Below are 18,096 nucleotides of genomic sequence, written 5' to 3' on the forward strand. Positions count from 1 at the left end.
GAAAAATAAAGGAAATGAAGAAGAGATGAGAGGAAGTGAAACATAAATGAGGAAGTGAAATGGGAAAGAGAGGACAATGAGATATGGGGTGCAACTGAGTAGTGAGTAAACAATAGAAGTAAGGTTTTCAAATTAATTAAAAAATCTTAAATGGTAAAAGTAAAAAAGTTTTAACCTAAGGATAGAATTAGAATTAAAAGAATTTGGGGAGCTGTAAGAAGCAGAGTGTGGTGGTGGAGGGAGCACCACCCTAACATTGTATATGACACTAGTCACCATGGCCCTTGATTAACTACAACAATCCAAGAGACAACAAGTGTTTGGGCCTATGGGCCTAGGCCCATCCAGGTAAAAAAGTCCATAAATTATAAGTATAAATAGTGCATTTAACGATGTCATTGATTACGCTTTCATTAATTATGCATTTATTACTTACTAACTTGAGAGAGTAACTTGAGTACCATAGTGCCTTCTACAAGCACACACCCTAAGAGAACAAATACTCAGGAGAAGGACGAGTACATTAGAGTTTGAATGTTGAAAACATTTGGAGAGTTCATGAAAAAATTTGCAGGGTACTTAGTCGACTTTGTAAAAACACTATTTAAATCTTTACCCAAGTTTTATAACAACACTTTGAACATGAAATTAACTTTCAAAAGTTTAACAAATTACTAATTAGAATTTAAATTTAAAATCATTTATAATTGTTTTAGTTTATATACAAGGTTAAAATTAAAAAAATAATCAATTAGCACCATATGTTAATCCACTCAAGTTGCTTAGAGTTAGTTTTATGATTATATATATATATATATATATATATATATATATATATATATATATATATATATCACTTTATTATAAGGGTTAAATATGTTTTTGGTCTTTTAACTTTTAATGAAAATTGAAATTAGTTCTTTCTCGAATCTTTGTCTCAATTTAGTTCTCAAACTTTAAAAATATGTATGAATTTAATCCTTTTAACTCAATTTTATAGAATTTATTTGACATTCCAAACGTATTTTTCATAATAACATTTGAATTGTTTATATCAGTTGACGTATTTTCGCTTTAACATTGAAATGCATTTAAAATATCAAATAAACTTAATAAAACTTAGTTATAATGATTAAATTTACATATTTATAAAGTTGAAAGACTAAATTGGAAGTCTAAAAAATAACTAATTTCAAATCTTCACTAAAAATTAAAATATCAAAAAACATATATAACTATTTGTATTAGTATTATTTGCCTCCCTTCAGTTTAATCGCAAACAGTGATGTTTTGACTTTAAACAACTAGTATCCTGTAATTTAATCAATTAATATTTTAAAAATATAATTCAAATATTTGTTAACATATGAATTAAATTCATAATAAACAATATAAATTAAATATGCGGTAATTTTAAACTATTAACAACTGAAAAATGTTAAAGTCAATTTGATAATAAAGATGAAAATAATAGATAGAAAAGAATAAACACGTAGGAAATCAAGTATTAAAACCCAGCCAGATGAAAGCAAGAAGGTAGTTTAAAGATGTTTAAGAGAGCATTTTTTTTCTTGTAAAAGTAATATATAAATACAATCTAAAAATATAGAAAAAGCAGTAGTAAAAATTTAGTAACATGTCAAAAAATTAAAACATACTTGAATTTGTCTTATTATAAACGTAAAATATTAATTCTGATTGGAAAACGAAAAGTACTTGAAATACCATGTGTTAAGTTATTTGATCTGATTTATGTGATGGATCAAAATTCCAAAAGTAGGACGTAACTTTCATATCGTTATCTACAGAACGTGCTGTGCCAATGACAAGAGAAGGCAGCAGGGCAAAGAAAGCAAATCCACATCTATAAATATTGACGTGAGAGTGAATTATTGATATATATTTTGAGAAATGGTAGGACCAGTGAGGCCTCAATTTGTGTTGTTTGGTTCATCCATAGTTGAGCTGAGTTATACTTGTGAAGGTTGGGGAGCTACCCTTGCCAACTTGTATGCTCGCAAGGTATTTGATATGTTGCATCTTGTTCTTCTTCATGCATCATGGTTCCATATATATTCATGTTAATGCTGCGTTTTTTGTTTCTTTTTGGTTTTGGTGCATGCACTTTGATTTTCTCAATCTTGGTCTTTCTGATATAAGGTTACTCACTTGCTTTTTGTTGTGGTGAATTATTCTCAAGAGGGTGAAGCTCGTTGTGCTTTAATTTTTCATGTTCAGATAACCCATTAAGAATTGTTTTGTCTTTTTATTTTTGTGCAAATTTCTTCTTGAGTTTTTAATCTTTGGGAACAGGACTTCACCCAATAGTCTCTTTTGGGAAAATTTAGGTCCTGTTTACTGATTCTGATTCGATGAATGGATATATGGAAATTATGGCTGGTCGTTTTCTTGTGGAGAATCAAAAATAAGATGTCAATCATGGAGCAGAAAAGTGACTTAGTGGTGGTCCTGTAGCATGGAATTGGATGAGATTTGTCTTCTCCATATAAGCACAGAGTGAGGATATAGAATTAAAATTGATACCATAACAAAAATACTGATGTGACCAGAAAGAATATACAGAATCACTGTTGAGGGTGTCAACGCTACAGTTTGCACAACTTACATAGATATAATATAGATAATAGACATCCTATGTTTGAAAGTGGTTTAATAACAGATGCATTTAAAGTGTCTAAATATTCTGAAATATAGCAGTCAATTTATATTTTCATTTAATTTTTGTGAGTGAAGCATTAAGATGGAAAATGAGTTTAACTTATCACAGATTGACTTGACATAGGCAGATGTAATTTTGAGAGGATATTGCGGTTGGAATACAAGACGTGCTCTGCAAGCTCTGGATAAAATATTTCCTAAGGTATTGATTCCTGTGTTGATTCTGAATCTCACCTTTTCATCAACTTCAATATATCATCCTTTCTTGACAAATAATAAGATGCGTTTATTTTAATTGGAGTGGTTAGTAAATATGGAAGTGCAGCTAGCTAATTAACTTATCCTATATACTATATATTTGATATATGAATTAAATGATACCATCTTCAACACAAAACTCTAAATTTCATAGTTTGGGAACCTTTCTTTCTTTATATGACAGTCATTTTTTTCATTTTTATTTAATGTAAAATTTTTAAATTGTATTTGAATTCTTAACAAGGTACACACAAACACCCATATTAATCTTTAATTCATTTTTGCACTGTGTGGTTACTTGATTCTTGCTCAGACTGACTTAAAGGAAATCACTTTTTTGTTGTCACCTCCAAATCAGGATGCCACTGATCAACCATCATTGGTAATTGTGTACTTTGGTGGCAATGATTCTATGCATCCACATCCAACAGCCCATAGTCCTCATGTACCCCTCCAAGAATACATTGAAAATATGAGGAAGATTGCAATCCATCTAATGGTAAACTTTTTACACAACAACACAAGTTTCCTTTCTTTTTCCACACATCAGGTATTATTTATTGGTATTGATAGTACTCTTTGCATCCACGTTTATTACAATGAAATTTTACCGATGATTGTCAGAGCCTTTCAAAGAAGACTCGCTTAATATTCCTCAGTTCCCCTCCCATCAATGAGGTGCAAATGCATGAAATGCTCAGGTTCTCATTCCAATTGATTATGGTTATTCATTATAATTTCACATTATCTTGAGGCTATGTAATTCCTGCACTTCTACTTTTTTTATGACACCTGTACTTTTCTCTCTGCCATATATGATTACATAGTAGACCAACTTATTTATAGGTCGAACTTTTACCCTGGCCAAAGGGTCTTATAAATTAGTTTTAAACATTTAGACAAAGCTTGAATAGTGGCACCTTTCGCTTTGTACCAACAATATCTGAATCAGTATGCTGGCACATGATAAATTTTGAGGATGGAGGACTCCAAAAGTTTTGACATTCTTGCTGCCTGATTTTATTGAAAATATAGTTTCAATCACAAACGTTAATGGTTGAACTTGAAGCAGTGATCTACTGGGGCCATTAAAAAGGACAAATGAATCCTGTCGATTATACTCAGAAGCATGTTTGGAGCTGTGCCGTGAGATGAATGTGAAAGCCATTGATCTCTGGTCTGCACTCCAGCAAAGGCATGACTGGTTAGATGTTTGCTTCACGTGAGTTTATATTCCAATTACTCTCTCTCTTTCTGTCTTTCTCTTTTATGTATCTAAAAGAAAAGTATAAATCTACAAATTACAATTGATTCATTTGATGGGGTGTTGTTTGATAGGGATGGAATTCATTTGTCACATGAGGGAAACAAAATAGTGGCAAAAGAGATATTTAAGGTCCTCAGAGAAGCAGACTGGGAACCTAGTCTGCACTGGAACTCAATGCCAACAGAGTTTGCAGAAGATTTTCTTTATGATCCAAATTGTGCTGATAGAAAGAGTATTATAAATGTCTCTAACGGGAACTTCCAAGGAAATTCTCAATTGGAGTAGAATTATTCTGCATTTTCAAGCAACAGAAAAACCCATAATTTGAATCTCAAAGTGGAATGGTTTTATACTGTTTATAGGTGCTTAAAGAAATATGTTGTTCTTAAAGCATATTGTAGCATGTTAAAAGCACTTTTGAAAATAGAAATAAAATCGCACATACAGATAGGGCTACCAACAAAATTCAAATCATTGTCGTTTCGTCGATTTTTATGTTTACAAGATTTTTGAATCAAACTAACGGCGTCAATGTTTTTCTGACAATGAACACTATTATGTCGAATACGTGTAACTCGAGATGCATATTTGACACACTTTTAAATCCTGTTGCATTAATTTTTATTCAGGTAGTTAGATGTAAGTTTATGAGCAATGTATTGATCAAGCAATATCAAGTAAAGGTGTCTAGTTATTTTGCATAGAAATGTCACGAAAGTATGTTTGGATTACACTTGGTGACATTAAAATCAGCGCTGACATTTTTAAATGTACAAGTAGAGTTTGATTTATACACGTTAGCATCATAATTGGTTTATGTTTCTACATTTTTTTCTTGCTTCCCAAATCATGATATTTTTAGAATAAAACTATGTATTGATTTGCTGGTAGAGATTATTACGTTCTTCAACAGACCCGAAAGTCACTTTTCACAAAAACCCAACATCCTGTTCGTATAGGAATAGGATATCTACGTTACAGAGAAACAAACATTAAAACATTGACTACTACAATTTGTTTTTGGGAACAGTTGCATTATACATTAAAGGGTTACGAAAAACCCAGTGGTCTCTTGTGCTCATGGTATATTCAGTTACAGTTACATAATCAGAAGAATGTGTTTGCATAAATCAAACCAAGGAATCATACATACAAGGGTGGAGAAAGAATAAAAAAGCTAAGTGGTATCGCAAGCACCCACCCAATGATTACACCTCAGAAAAATGATTCTATTTGAATGCGCATCAGCCAACTCTATAATCTTCAAGGAAAAACAAAACTAGGCCAATGCACATCCAAATAAAAGCCACTTCAAATGAGATTTTGCGATAAGAATTTCCGATGGCTACCTTTAGAAAACATTCTTCCACGCAATAAACCAATAAACCATTACCCTCATGTAGACAATTGGAACCTGCCACTGGGCTTCTTTCTTCTCCATCCCTGATATTTCCAAATTCAAAACCTCTTCTGGATCAGCAAAAATCATTGACACACAAAAGAAAAGAAAATAAAAAACTCAAGAGTTAAACTTACAAAGGCAGCATAATATACAAAAGTTAACCCAGCCAATGCAACAAACGCGATCTGGAAGACATTGTATCTGTGATATGAAAAATGCATGGGTTAGTTATAATAGTAAGGTATTAAAAATGCTAGAACAAATAATGCATGCAAACCTCCTCTGTTAAATATCCACGGTTAATAGTAAAATATAATCCCCTAACTACCCGTCTTTAGTTCTCAATAATTTATCTCATATTCATGCCAATATATGACCAGCTGATTTATTATGTTTTTCACATTTTGAGCGCATGAAATACTAATAGAATCATCAGTAGAAGATATTTAGGGAAGTTAGAAGGACAAGCTGGGACAATCCCGGTAAATGGTCAAAATTTGCAATCTAACAACATCAGGTTCTTTCTTCACCCAATCAGAGGATAAAGGGGGAGAAAAATATCCAGCTTGACTCACTTGTACAAATATTTAATTCCCCGAAGAGACTCCAAGGTGTGACCAAATATTTCCTGTGCTGCAGTTGCTTGAGCATAGTAGGCAAATGCTGTGGAGCAGAACTGGATCACACTGAAAAGGTAAAACAACTGAACTTTCAACAATGTCATCACAGAATATCATGACAGCACAACAATTTTTCACTATGTAGAGAACCCTACTCTGTCCATGAATAACTTCCTTAAACACATAATAACTGGCACAGCAGAGAAATATTCCTGCTCCTTTTAAACTTTTGAACAGAAAAATCAAAGCCAGAAAGTAAGACCACTTTCAATGACGCACTCTAGTTAAACTATCCCTTCCTACCATATAATCAAAGAAGGATGAAATTCATTATTTTAAAATTTATAAAGGTACAAAATAAAAACTTAACACAAATGTTGAACCTATGCATCAACCATAATAGAAGTAAACTTCTATACATAATATACATTTGAACAGAAAAATCAAAGCCAGAAAGTAAGACCACTTTCAATGACGCACTCTAGTTAAACTATCCCTTCCTACCATATGAAATCAAAGAAGGATGAAATTCATTATTTTAAAATTTATAAAGGTACAAAATAAAAACTTAACACAAATGTTGAACCTATGCATCAACCATAATAGAAGTAAACTTCTATACATAATATACATTTGAAAATGCATCCTACAGGCTATACTGACCTAATGGAAGAAAGAAGAATAAGGCCCACATTGAACAGAAAAGAGTTCATGAGAGTAGCTCCCCACCTGCCATAGATAAAAGTTCACATAGTAATCAACAAGTCCTAGTATGTGACCAATACAAATTAAAATCAATGTGAAATGGTATAATAGACTGCAAAGTTTAATTACTTCATTGGATGAATAGTAATGAAAACTAGTCTCAGCCCAAGCACCATGGCTCCAGCAATCACAGCAAGAAGAAGGTAGAAGCAGAAGAATGCAAATGCAGCTGTACCAAGAAGACCTAATGAAAGAAGAAGACATCACGAAGAATAACAGAATGGAAATTAGAATATAATATATCTGAACTCTATAACTTATGGTAATCAAATATTAAGGTAAGCGTATTCCAACATACCCCAGATATCATCCAGCTTGATGAAAACTTCATTCAAGAAAGGAGAAAGAGGAGGATCAACTAATAGATAGATAATGATATGACCAACCCACGCCACAGAAACGATTAACCTGGCACAGTTTTCAAATCTTAAGTTAGATGATACATGGAAGTCATAAAACCTGTTTTAGATTAAGATAGCAAGAGTAATAATATCCCAGCATTAGTTATGCAGCTGTATTCACTGCCCCCATCGAAGGGGTGTTGTCTATTGCCACTCTTATACGTCTAGTAGCACTTCAATTCAACTAATTTTGTCTATTTTCTCTAAAATATTATTATTTTCTCCTAGTTAAATTAAATTTTCTATGACCAGATCTAATTTTACTTACACTTCTTATCAGTCATTCCTTCATTAATTTAAATTCAATCAATTTTTAGTAATGAAAATAAACCATTTAATCTATTTATCTATCCATCTTTATGAAATTTATCAGGAAAGAACCTTCTGAAAATCATCACAGACAGTTTAGTGTATCCAGCATTCCAAGTAACTCAATCCTTATATGCCATTGCTTACCCTAAAATTCCCAAAACAAGTTTTGCCAGATACCCTAGAACTGTTAGTGCCCATGTTGCCTCAGCCTGCATTCATAAGGATCAGTAAGTGGGGGAACTATAGCCCATTGTATATGCCTAGAAGTCCAGTATGTACAAGGAACTCACCTTTTCTCCTTGTGGGTACATCTCTTCAAGAAGCTTGACGTCTTCTTCTAATTGAAGTAACTCCTGACAAATTATGCAAGATAGGTAAGTTTAAAAACATAACCACAAACAAATTAATCATAAACTGTAGACAACTTTGAGCAGCCACTAGAAAAGCACACATCAAATTAATATGTGGCAGTCCATGTGAACAATGGTACACATAAAATACTTAACACGATGTTGGAAATATAAAGTACCACTAAAGCACTACTATTAGTTTACCTTTTCTACTGATTTCACATTTTTACGAAATTTCCTACCCTTTGAACCACCTTTTTCTTCCTGATGAAGTGACTCAGCTGCTTTCTTCAGATCTTTTGCTTTTTTGCCCAATTCAGTAGCTTCCTACAACCATAACCAACAAACCACACGATAAATATAATACAGCATATTCAATCAACATTTAGTAGTTTCCAGCTCTAAAAGAATATAGCACCTTGATATACTGTGAACGAGTGATAACAGCCTTTGGACGCCGAATGAAAGAAAATATAAGTCCCAATGGAAGACAAGCAATACCAACACCACCAAATATCTGGATTGAATGGTGAGAAATCAATTGTTAACATCAGTAATAGGAAATAAACTTACTTGCGACCTTGGATGCAAGGCATTACCAGAGTCATTATAAGCAGTTGCTTCTGCTTGTGTGCAATTTATAGGATCAGATTAAAATTTTTAGGGAGTCAAAAGGATCTAGCCCAATATCCTAATTTATACACACTTTCACAAGAAAAAATATGATAATTGAAAGAATGTATGATCATTTGAAAAGAAAAAAAAAGAATATATATCTTGCTCATAAATCCATAAACTACCAAGGCAGCATATGAGATAGGATTAACTTACAGCAAAAAGCACAGATCCAACTATAGTGGCCAGAGCAACAACATATTCCGGAAAGGTAGTACGCATGGTCCAGGTTTTCTCTGATGAAGGACTGGCAGTGTATGCAGAACACTGTTTTTCAGACAAAGGGGAAAAATCAGAATGAACACAGGCAAAAAAAATTACTTTTAAGAGAGAAAAAATATGGACTTTCGGTCAGAGAGAGAGAAACAACAGACCTGATGTGTGTTTCCAATACATTGTTGACTACTGCTGAACTCCCATGTGCTAGGAAATGAGTTTGTGGAAGAAGAGAGATGCCTAACAGTAAAGTCCACCTTTCCAATAAGTCCTAACAAATCAGTCAGATGCAGGTCAATACTCATGGAGCAAAAGTGGATATAAAATGTTAAATTAATTGTGGATTTTTAAAAAAGAACAGATTTTACACTTAGTAACAAATCTTCCACTCATATAATAACTAGCCATATAACAAATCTTCCACTCATATAATGAATTTCAGAGAATGGTATTTGGTGCATAGGTGAAATTAATACCTTGCAAGTTGCAACATTATGATTATGGATTTGTGAGGATCAAGAATGGTCTTATATTCATAACACACATCTTCATAAAAGAGCCCTTTGGGCTTGAAACACAGATAACAGGTTGAAATTATATTTAATTATGATTTATGAAGAATGGATGCAGCCAGAATCAAATTCCTGCCCTCTTATTGCGTATTTAGCAACGTGTTCATAACTCACATCAAATTCATATATGACAGAAGCAACTCTCGCATCCCATTTGATGTGAATTCTCTGTTCTTCGACACAGAATCCCAACCCAGCCTATAATAGCTCAAAACCCAACCTTAATCCAACCATTAATCCACAACGAACAACTTTTCCTTACCAAATAATCCTTAAAAATGGTTTCATACAGCAAAGGAACTTCACCAACTGATATCTTCGGTAATCTCAACCCCTCAGGCCCCCAAAGAACAAAGTAATAAACAGCACGGAAACCCACCATTTGTCATTTCCTTAACGTAGAACTTGTACAATTTACAAAATGGACACATAGTGTATAGCTTCACAAGGAAAGCAGCAGCGCCACAACTAATGGATTTCTATGCCTACGAATGAGAGATCACCAGCATTAAACAAAAAAATCGGCCCACATTAACGCATATCAACTCTGCGAATTCCACTCTCAACTTCCAAATCTCATCCCGCTGCTCACACCCATTGAACCATCCAGAAAAACATGGAAAATAATCTATGGACCCCCAACAGTAAATAAATGTGAGTATGGGATAAGGTACAAAGAGACAGAAACAATAGGGATTGAGAAGATGTATGGTTTATACAGTGATTATATATCACCACTCAAACAACATTTCCATTCACTATCACATAACCCTCACCCAACCAAACAAACCCACCCAACACCAGCTACCACAAAAAAGCAACAAAATCCAAACACTAAACCTTCAAATCACACAGGAAATTACCATCTTACCCCTACCTCGTTCTGAACAGATTTAGAAACAAGGTACAACTGAAATAAAACAACCAACAAAACTACGAGAACGTACCATACAAAATCCCCAAAATAAGAGCGCACACAATCGCAGTGGTCACCATCCAACACAACGCGCTCTTAATCCTCTTACCAACACTCCTACACACAACAAAAAACAAAACGCATTGCGTTTCCTCAAATCAAACAAAATTTTAATTTTTTTCAATAAATCACGAAAAGTTTAAAAGTTTAAAATTTGAATTAAAGCACAACGTACTTACTTGTCCTGGTCGCCTTCGTAGTAGAACATGGCGAAGGGGATGACGAAGAAGACCAGGATCGCGTCGAGGATGTACACCGCGAGCCAGAGGTCCTTCATGGGGAGCGTGAGATTGCACGCGCCATTGTAGATGGCGTGCCGACAGGCCTGACGGTTAGCAACGTCGGCGGGAAGCATGAGTATGGAGATGGCGGCGACGGAGAGACCCAAAACGACGACAAATTTGGGGAAGTAGGCCTGGTTAATGTCATCGGGGTGCTGGTAATTGACGAGGAGGTATACGTTGACGAGGAATACGATAACGCACACCACGATCGCCACGATCACCAGCGCCAGGTTGAAGTCCCCCATTCTCGCTGAACGCGATTTGGGAGCTAGGGTTAGGGCTTAATCGGATCTGAAGAGAAATTGGGAATGAGGGAAGGTTTTGGTTACTTGGTTCTGTTGGGTCGGGAATGTGGAAATACCATTTTGCCCCTATTGGAGAGGAATGGTAGGAAGAGGGCAAGGGTGTTGGCGTAATTTCCAAGGCTTATTTGTTGGATGTGAGAAGAGACAGTTTCGGAAGTTCAGACCAGGCTGTACTAGCTAGTCGAGGTAGGTTGTCAACGAATATATGTATGTTTGGTACTAACATTTTTTTTGTTCTTTTTTAGGTTATTGTAGTTGATAAATGACTCTTTGATCTTTGGTTGGATAAATCTTGGTATAACTGTGTAAAATTTACGATTTGAGTTTTTCTAAAAGAAATTTTTAGTTTAGTTTACGAAAATATGTTACAATTATTTTCTTTTAATTAACTTATGTCAAATTGATCTTCAAACTTAGGGATAGGTATCCGACATAAATAGTATCTCTTCTTGACTCTTAAAAAGAAAATTCAATTTATTATAAGTTTTCTTTCCTTATATATCTATTTAAAAAAAATCGTGAATTTTTAAAACCACGGTTATATATATATATATATATATATATATGGATTTGTTAATGCGCGTGTGTCTGTTTTTCAGTTGGTATATTTTAGTGATGTGTACTGGTTAAGGATATTTTAATAATTTTCATTCTCAAAACTAAAAAAAAAGAAAAAAAAACCCGAAACCCTTACTCATTTCCCTCGTTCCTCTCAACCCTTTCTCTTTCATCTCTCTCACTCTGACATTTTCTCTGTCATCCTATAGTACCTCAACCGAAAGAAATCAGAAACATTGGTTGTTAAACAATCTTACAAAAACTGATTTTATAATGAGTTTAGCATAAAGAAATTGGTAATTGATTTGAAAAAATCAGAAATACTCGTTGTTAAACAATTTTTTACAAAAAATGATTTTATAATGAGTTTTCATTTTATAATTTTTGTCTTATCTAATTTTATCTAATTTTCACGAGCATAGTGACATCAAAGGAATTGGTAATTGGCCTGGAAAAAATTAGAAAAACTCGTTTTTAAACAATTTCTTACAAAAAATGATTTTATAATGAGTTTTTGTTTTATAATTTTTGTCATATATAATTTATCTAATTTTCACAGCATAATGACATTCGAAGGAATTGATAATTGACCTAGAGGGTTTTTTTAGAGATGATGATTCAACATATGCAAATGATGAAATTAGAGAGGTTACTGAAGATGGTGAAATTGAAAAGATCTTGAATGAACTTCATGTCAATGACTCAACTCTTTACAAAAGCAAATTGTTTAACGGCAAGTGTTTCTGATTTTTCAATTGGGGTTATAGGGATGACAGAGGAAGTATATATATATATATATATATATATATGTGTGTGTGTGTGTGTGTATGTGGATATCAAATATTTAAAATACGATATTTTATATTTTTTTAAAATTATAAAAATAGGTTTAATCATTTCGAACCTCCCTATTTTTGTAGGATCCTCTCCTCTCAAATAGGTTCTCGTATTGTAAATGTTCTCGATTAGGTCCCTTATGGTGAAAAATTGAATCAATTTAGACCTCGCCGTTAGTTCCCTACTAACACCGTTAAAGGAGGTGACACCTATCAGTTCGTGATTTTTTTTTTAATTTTTTAATTATTTTTTTTATTTTTAATTTTTTTTAATTTTTTTTAATTTTTTTTTAAAAAAAATGTCACGTGTCAAAACTGATATTGTACCACATGGCAATGATAGTGTGACATTGCATTGACAGTGCCACATGTCATAGTGCCACATGTCATTGTCAGGCCACGTGTCATTGCATTAGTCTCAATTTGGTCCCTGTATTTTTATTGTGTCTCAATTTGATTCATGTATTTTTATTTTGTCTCAATTTAGTCTTAGTTTTAAAAATTAAACAATTTTGTCCCTCCTCAAGTTCAAACAAAATTTAAATTGTATATAAATCTTAACAAATATTTTTATTAAAAGAGTGACATAACATGCTGGTATGAATTTTCGTAGTGAATTTCCATGGAAAATCATGAAAGAAGAAACTACCTTTAATTACAGTTTTTACGAAAACTTTCTCCAATTTTTTATTGAAAAAAAAATGAAATTTCACATTAATAATTTGATCAATGAGCTAAATCATTTGAAAAATTCACACTACCTGTCACTCTTTTTTTAAACCCTTATAGGTATATTTAAATAACATAATTAATATTTATATGATTAAATAAATATAAATATAATTAAACTTAATTTGTTAAAAATATGTAATAAAAATATCAATTTTAATAAAAGTATTTGTTAAGATTTATATACAATTTAAATTTTGTTTGAATTTGAGGAGGGACAAAATTGTTTAATTTTTAAAACTAAGACTAAATTGAGAAAAAATAAAAATACAAGGATCAAATTGAGACACAATAAAAATACAGGGACCAAATTGAGATTAACGCAATAACACATGGCCTGACAATGACACGTGGCACTGTCAGTGTCATGTCACACTATCATTGCCATGTGGCACAATATCAGTTTGACACGTGACATTTTTTTTATTTAGTTTTTAAAAAAATAAAAATAAATAAAAAATAAAAAAATAATAATTAAAAAATTCAAAAAAACCACGAACTCACACGTGTTACCTTCTTTAACGGTGTTAGCACGAAACTAACGGTAAGGTCTAAATTGATTCAATTTTTCACAAAACAGGACCTAATTGAAAGCATTTACAATACGATGACCTATTTGAGACGATCCTGCAGAAATAGGGATGTCCGAAATGATTAAAGCTATAAAAATATAAGGTAAATTAAATTACTTAAATTTAATTTTAATTAAATTTAATTTTAGAAAATATAATTTAAATATTAGTTTTAATTAAATTTAACTTAATAAAATATATATTACATTTTAATTTTAATTTTTTTGTGAATAATTTTAATTATTGTAAATAAAAATAATATGATATTTCATCCAGTTTATTTAAAAATAGGTTTGCTATTGATAATAAATATATGTCCAATTATTTATGTTAATTTTGTTCGTGGACCACATGTATAATATCTCATTTTAGTAGTATAAAACTACTAAAATAAAACATTATATATGATAATAAAACTATTGGATAAAAATAAACGTACGAAAGTTGTAAGCGATCTATCTCTATAAAACCATCTAATGATCCACGTGTTTCACCATTTAAGTGATCATTGCAAAAGAGAATAATAACACAAAAGCAAGGGTAAGCTAGTGGTAAAACATTTTATCTTAATCAAATAAAATTTCATCATACATTATATTCCACACAGAAAATAAACATTAATCCTAAATATGTCAATGACTTAGACTTGACATCCAAATACAGTATTAATGTCGAGATATGGTGGTTCATGCACTTGTGGTGGCCTCAAACAATAACCTTCAAAACCAAATACCAACCCATATCATCCACAAGGTTAACACATCAACGTCTATGGCCCTAACCAGTGATCATAGAGTAGGACCTTTTACTACTCCCCAAAACATAACGATTCATCTCTACTTGAGATTGGGGTTATTGAGAACGTCAGGATAAACCTCTGGATTAACTCTAGTCATTCATACAAACAACAGTACAAGGCACCATCATGTAACTGTTAGTTTTTGTGTAGTTTGATTAAGTTTTTGTAGTATGTTTTAGTCCCACATTGCTTAGTATTGTGAGATGGTGTTCTTCATTTTGTTATATAAGAAAGCTTATGTAAGGTTTACAAATGCACCAAAACAAATACTTCTTAGTGTTGTTTAAATCTCTCTTCTCTCCTTTATTGCCCTTGTTCCCAACAATTGGTATCAAGAGCCCATTTTTTAGTATGCTCTGTGGTTGCAACAGCGTTTGATCTTCCACATCAGAAAAGATTTGGTCAGAGTAAATTTTCTTAGTATGCTCTGTGGTTGCAGCTGTGTCTGATCTTCCACATCAGAAAAGATTTTTTCTCTTGTTCTTGGGATCTCAGTTTAGAGAACTAGTGGGGGCTTTTCTTCAAAAGCAGTAGGAGCAATGGCAATGGACGAAGGCAAGATGAAGATTGAAAAGTTCGATGGTGCGGACTTTGGCTTTTGGAAGATGCAAATAGAGGACTACCTGTATCAGAAAGGTATGCAAGAACCTCTCACAGGCAGGAAACCAGAAGCTATGAAGGAAGATGAGTGGAGCTTTCTAGACAGAAAAGCTCTCGGAGCCATCCGTTTGACGTTATCTCGTAATGTTGCTTTCAACATTGCAAAAGAAAAGACTACAGTTAGTCTTATGGCGGCCCTTTCCAGCATGTATGAAAAGCCGTCGGCCGCAAACAAAGTTCATTTGATGAGGCGGTTGTTCAACCTACGGATGACAGAAGGCACATCAACAGCGCAACATATAAACGAACTCAACACAATTACAATCCAATTGAGTTCAGTTGGAATCAATTTCGATGAAGAAGTACGAGCTCTAATACTTCTTTCTTCCCTACCAGAAAGTTGGAATGCTACTGTCACAGCTGTGAGTAGCTCCTCAAGAAGCAACAAGTTAAAGTTTGATGATGTTCGTGACTTAGTTCTCAGTGAAGAGATCCGACGGAGAGAGTCGGGTGAACCCTCAACCACTTCAGTATTGCATACAGAGTCAAGAGGTAGAAGTTCAACCAGAGGAACTGGACGCGGCAAATCAAAGGAAAGGCAGTCCAAATCCAGAAATCATCAAAGCTCTAACAAATCGAAAACTATCGAATGTTGGAATTGTGGGAAGACTGGCCACTACAAAAATCAATGCAGGAGTGCCTCGAAGAAACAGGAGGGGAAAGATGAAGCTAATGTTGCTACGACCTCAGGAGGAGGTGATGCGCTGATATGTTCGTTGGAAAACAAGGAAGAGTCTTGGGTGTTAGACTCTGGAGCATCCTTCCATGCAACCTCACAAAAAGAACTATTCGAGAATTATGTTCCTGGAAACCTTGGTAAGGTTTACCTTGGTAATGAACAGTCATGTGAGATTGTAGGTAAAGGTGTAGTAAAGATTAAGTTAAATGGGTCTGTATGGGAATTGAAAAATGTCAGACATATTCCCGACCTGACGAAGAACTTAATCTCAGTGGGCCAGCTAGCCAGTGAAGGCTACACGACAATCTTCCACGATGATGATTGGAAGATTTCAAAAGGTGCGATGACAATTGCTCGAGGCAAAAAGAATGGTACTCTTTACAAGACAGCAGGAGCATGTCATTTGATTGCAGTTGCAACAAATGAAAGTCCCAATCTATGGCACCAAAGACTTGGACATATGAGTGAGAAGGGGATGAAGGTCATGCACTCAAAAGGAAAACTACCAGGTCTTCAGTCAGTAAAAATTGACATGTGTGAAGACTGTATACTTGGAAAGCAGAAGAGAGTGAGCTTTCAGACAAGTAGAAGAACCCCAAAGAAAGAAAGGCTTGAGCTCATCCACTCCGATGTTTGGGGACCAACGACTGTCCCATCCGTTGGTGGGAAGCAATACTTCGTGACTTTTATCGATGATCACTCTAGAAAGGTATGGGTTTACTTTCTGAAACACAAGTCTGAAGTATTTGAAGCTTTCAAAATTTGGAAAGCTATGGTGGAGAATGAGACAGGATTGAAGATTAAGAAGCTCAGATCCGACAATGGTGGTGAGTATGTAGACACCAGATTCAAGAAGTTTTGCTATGAGCACGGAATCAGAATGGAGAGAACCGTGCCAGGTACGCCTCAACACAATGGTGTAGCTGAGCGTATGAATCGAACGTTGACTGAAAGAGCCAGAAGCATGCGTGTACAGTCAGGCTTACCAAAACAGTTTTGGGCAGAAGCAGTCAACACAGCAGCTTACTTGATCAATCGAAGTCCATCGGTACCATTGGAGCACAAGATACCGGAAGAGGTATGGAGCGGAAAAGAGGTAAAACTCTCACATCTTAGAGTTTTCGGCTGTGTAGCATATGTGCATATTAGCGATCAAGTTAGAAACAAACTTGATCCAAAATCAAAGAAGTGTACTTTTCTTGGTTATGGTGAAGATGAGTTTGGCTACCGCATATGGGATGATGAAAACAAAAAGATGACCCGCAGCAGAGATGTAATCTTCAATGAAAAAGTAATGTACAAGGACATGCATAATACTGACACCAGAAATTCAGAAACGAGTGAACCAGTTTATGCAGAGGTGGAAGATATCCCAGAAAGTCCTATATTGAGGAGTCCTCAGCCAGAGGAATCAAATGAAGAAAACAATGAGCAATTAGAACTTCCTACTCCAACTCCTGTATTGAGAAGATCCTCTCGGCCCCATGTGCCTAACAGGAGATACATAGACTACTTGTTACTCACTGATGGAGGGGAGCCTGAAGATTATGTGGAAGCTTGTCAAACCACGGATGCCAACAAGTGGGAGCTTGCTATGAAAGACGAGATTAAGTCTTTGATCTCAAATCAGACATGGAAACTAGTTGAGTTACCTATGGGAAAGAAAGCACTTCACAACAAATGGGTGTATCGAGTGAAAGAAGACCATGATGGTTCCAAGCGATACAAGGCCCGACTGGTTGTCAAAGGATTTCAGCAGAAAGAAGGAGTTGACTACACTGAAATCTTTGCTCCAGTTGTCAAGCTCAATACTATCAGGACTGTGCTAAGTATTGTGGCTAGTGAGGAGCTCTACCTAGAGCAATTAGATGTGAAGACTGCATTTCTTCATGGAGATCTAGATGAGGAGATTTACATGCACCAACCTGAAGGCTTTTCAGAAGGAAAGAAGAAAAATATGGTGTGCAAATTGAAGAAGAGCCTGTATGGCCTGAAACAAGCTCCAAGACAGTGGTATAGAAAGTTTGAAAGCTTCATGCACAAGGAAGGTTTCCAGAAGTGCAATGCTGATCATTGTTGTTTCTTCAAAAGGTACAAGTCCAGCTATGTCATTTTGTTACTTTATGTTGATGACATGTTAGTAGCAGGATCAGATATAACAGACATCAGAAATTTGAAGAT

General features: G+C 34.2%; 2 protein-coding genes across 2 annotated transcripts; one reads left to right on the forward strand and one right to left on the reverse strand.

The window, feature by feature from the left end:
• The first annotated feature begins 1,859 nt into the window (after window positions 1–1,859).
• LOC108347497 (GDSL esterase/lipase WDL1) lies at window positions 1,860–4,721 on the forward strand. Its single transcript, XM_017586777.2, has 6 exons — window positions 1,860–2,022; window positions 2,804–2,881; window positions 3,296–3,436; window positions 3,562–3,638; window positions 4,010–4,159; window positions 4,276–4,721. Exons 1-6 carry the CDS (start codon window positions 1,912–1,914, stop codon window positions 4,487–4,489), a joined length of 771 nt encoding a protein of 256 aa, XP_017442266.1. The 5' UTR covers window positions 1,860–1,911; the 3' UTR covers window positions 4,490–4,721.
• A 496-nt stretch (window positions 4,722–5,217) lies between these two features.
• On the reverse strand, window positions 5,218–11,256 carry LOC108347496 (LIMR family protein At5g01460). Its single transcript, XM_017586775.2, has 14 exons — window positions 10,673–11,256; window positions 10,465–10,550; window positions 9,104–9,216; window positions 8,886–8,996; window positions 8,473–8,571; window positions 8,259–8,381; window positions 7,995–8,057; window positions 7,849–7,913; window positions 7,290–7,399; window positions 7,061–7,175; window positions 6,890–6,955; window positions 6,182–6,292; window positions 5,741–5,807; window positions 5,218–5,647 (listed from the first exon to the last, which is right to left on the reverse strand). The coding sequence occupies exons 1-14, from the start codon at window positions 11,020–11,022 to the stop codon at window positions 5,600–5,602; spliced, it is 1,527 nt and encodes a 508-aa protein (XP_017442264.1). The 5' UTR covers window positions 11,023–11,256; the 3' UTR covers window positions 5,218–5,599.
• Window positions 11,257–18,096: the final 6,840 nt, after the last annotated feature.

The sequence above is a fragment of the Vigna angularis genome, chromosome 9 (assembly GCF_016808095.1).
Source record: "Vigna angularis cultivar LongXiaoDou No.4 chromosome 9, ASM1680809v1, whole genome shotgun sequence".
Lineage (NCBI taxonomy): Eukaryota > Viridiplantae > Streptophyta > Magnoliopsida > Fabales > Fabaceae > Vigna > Vigna angularis.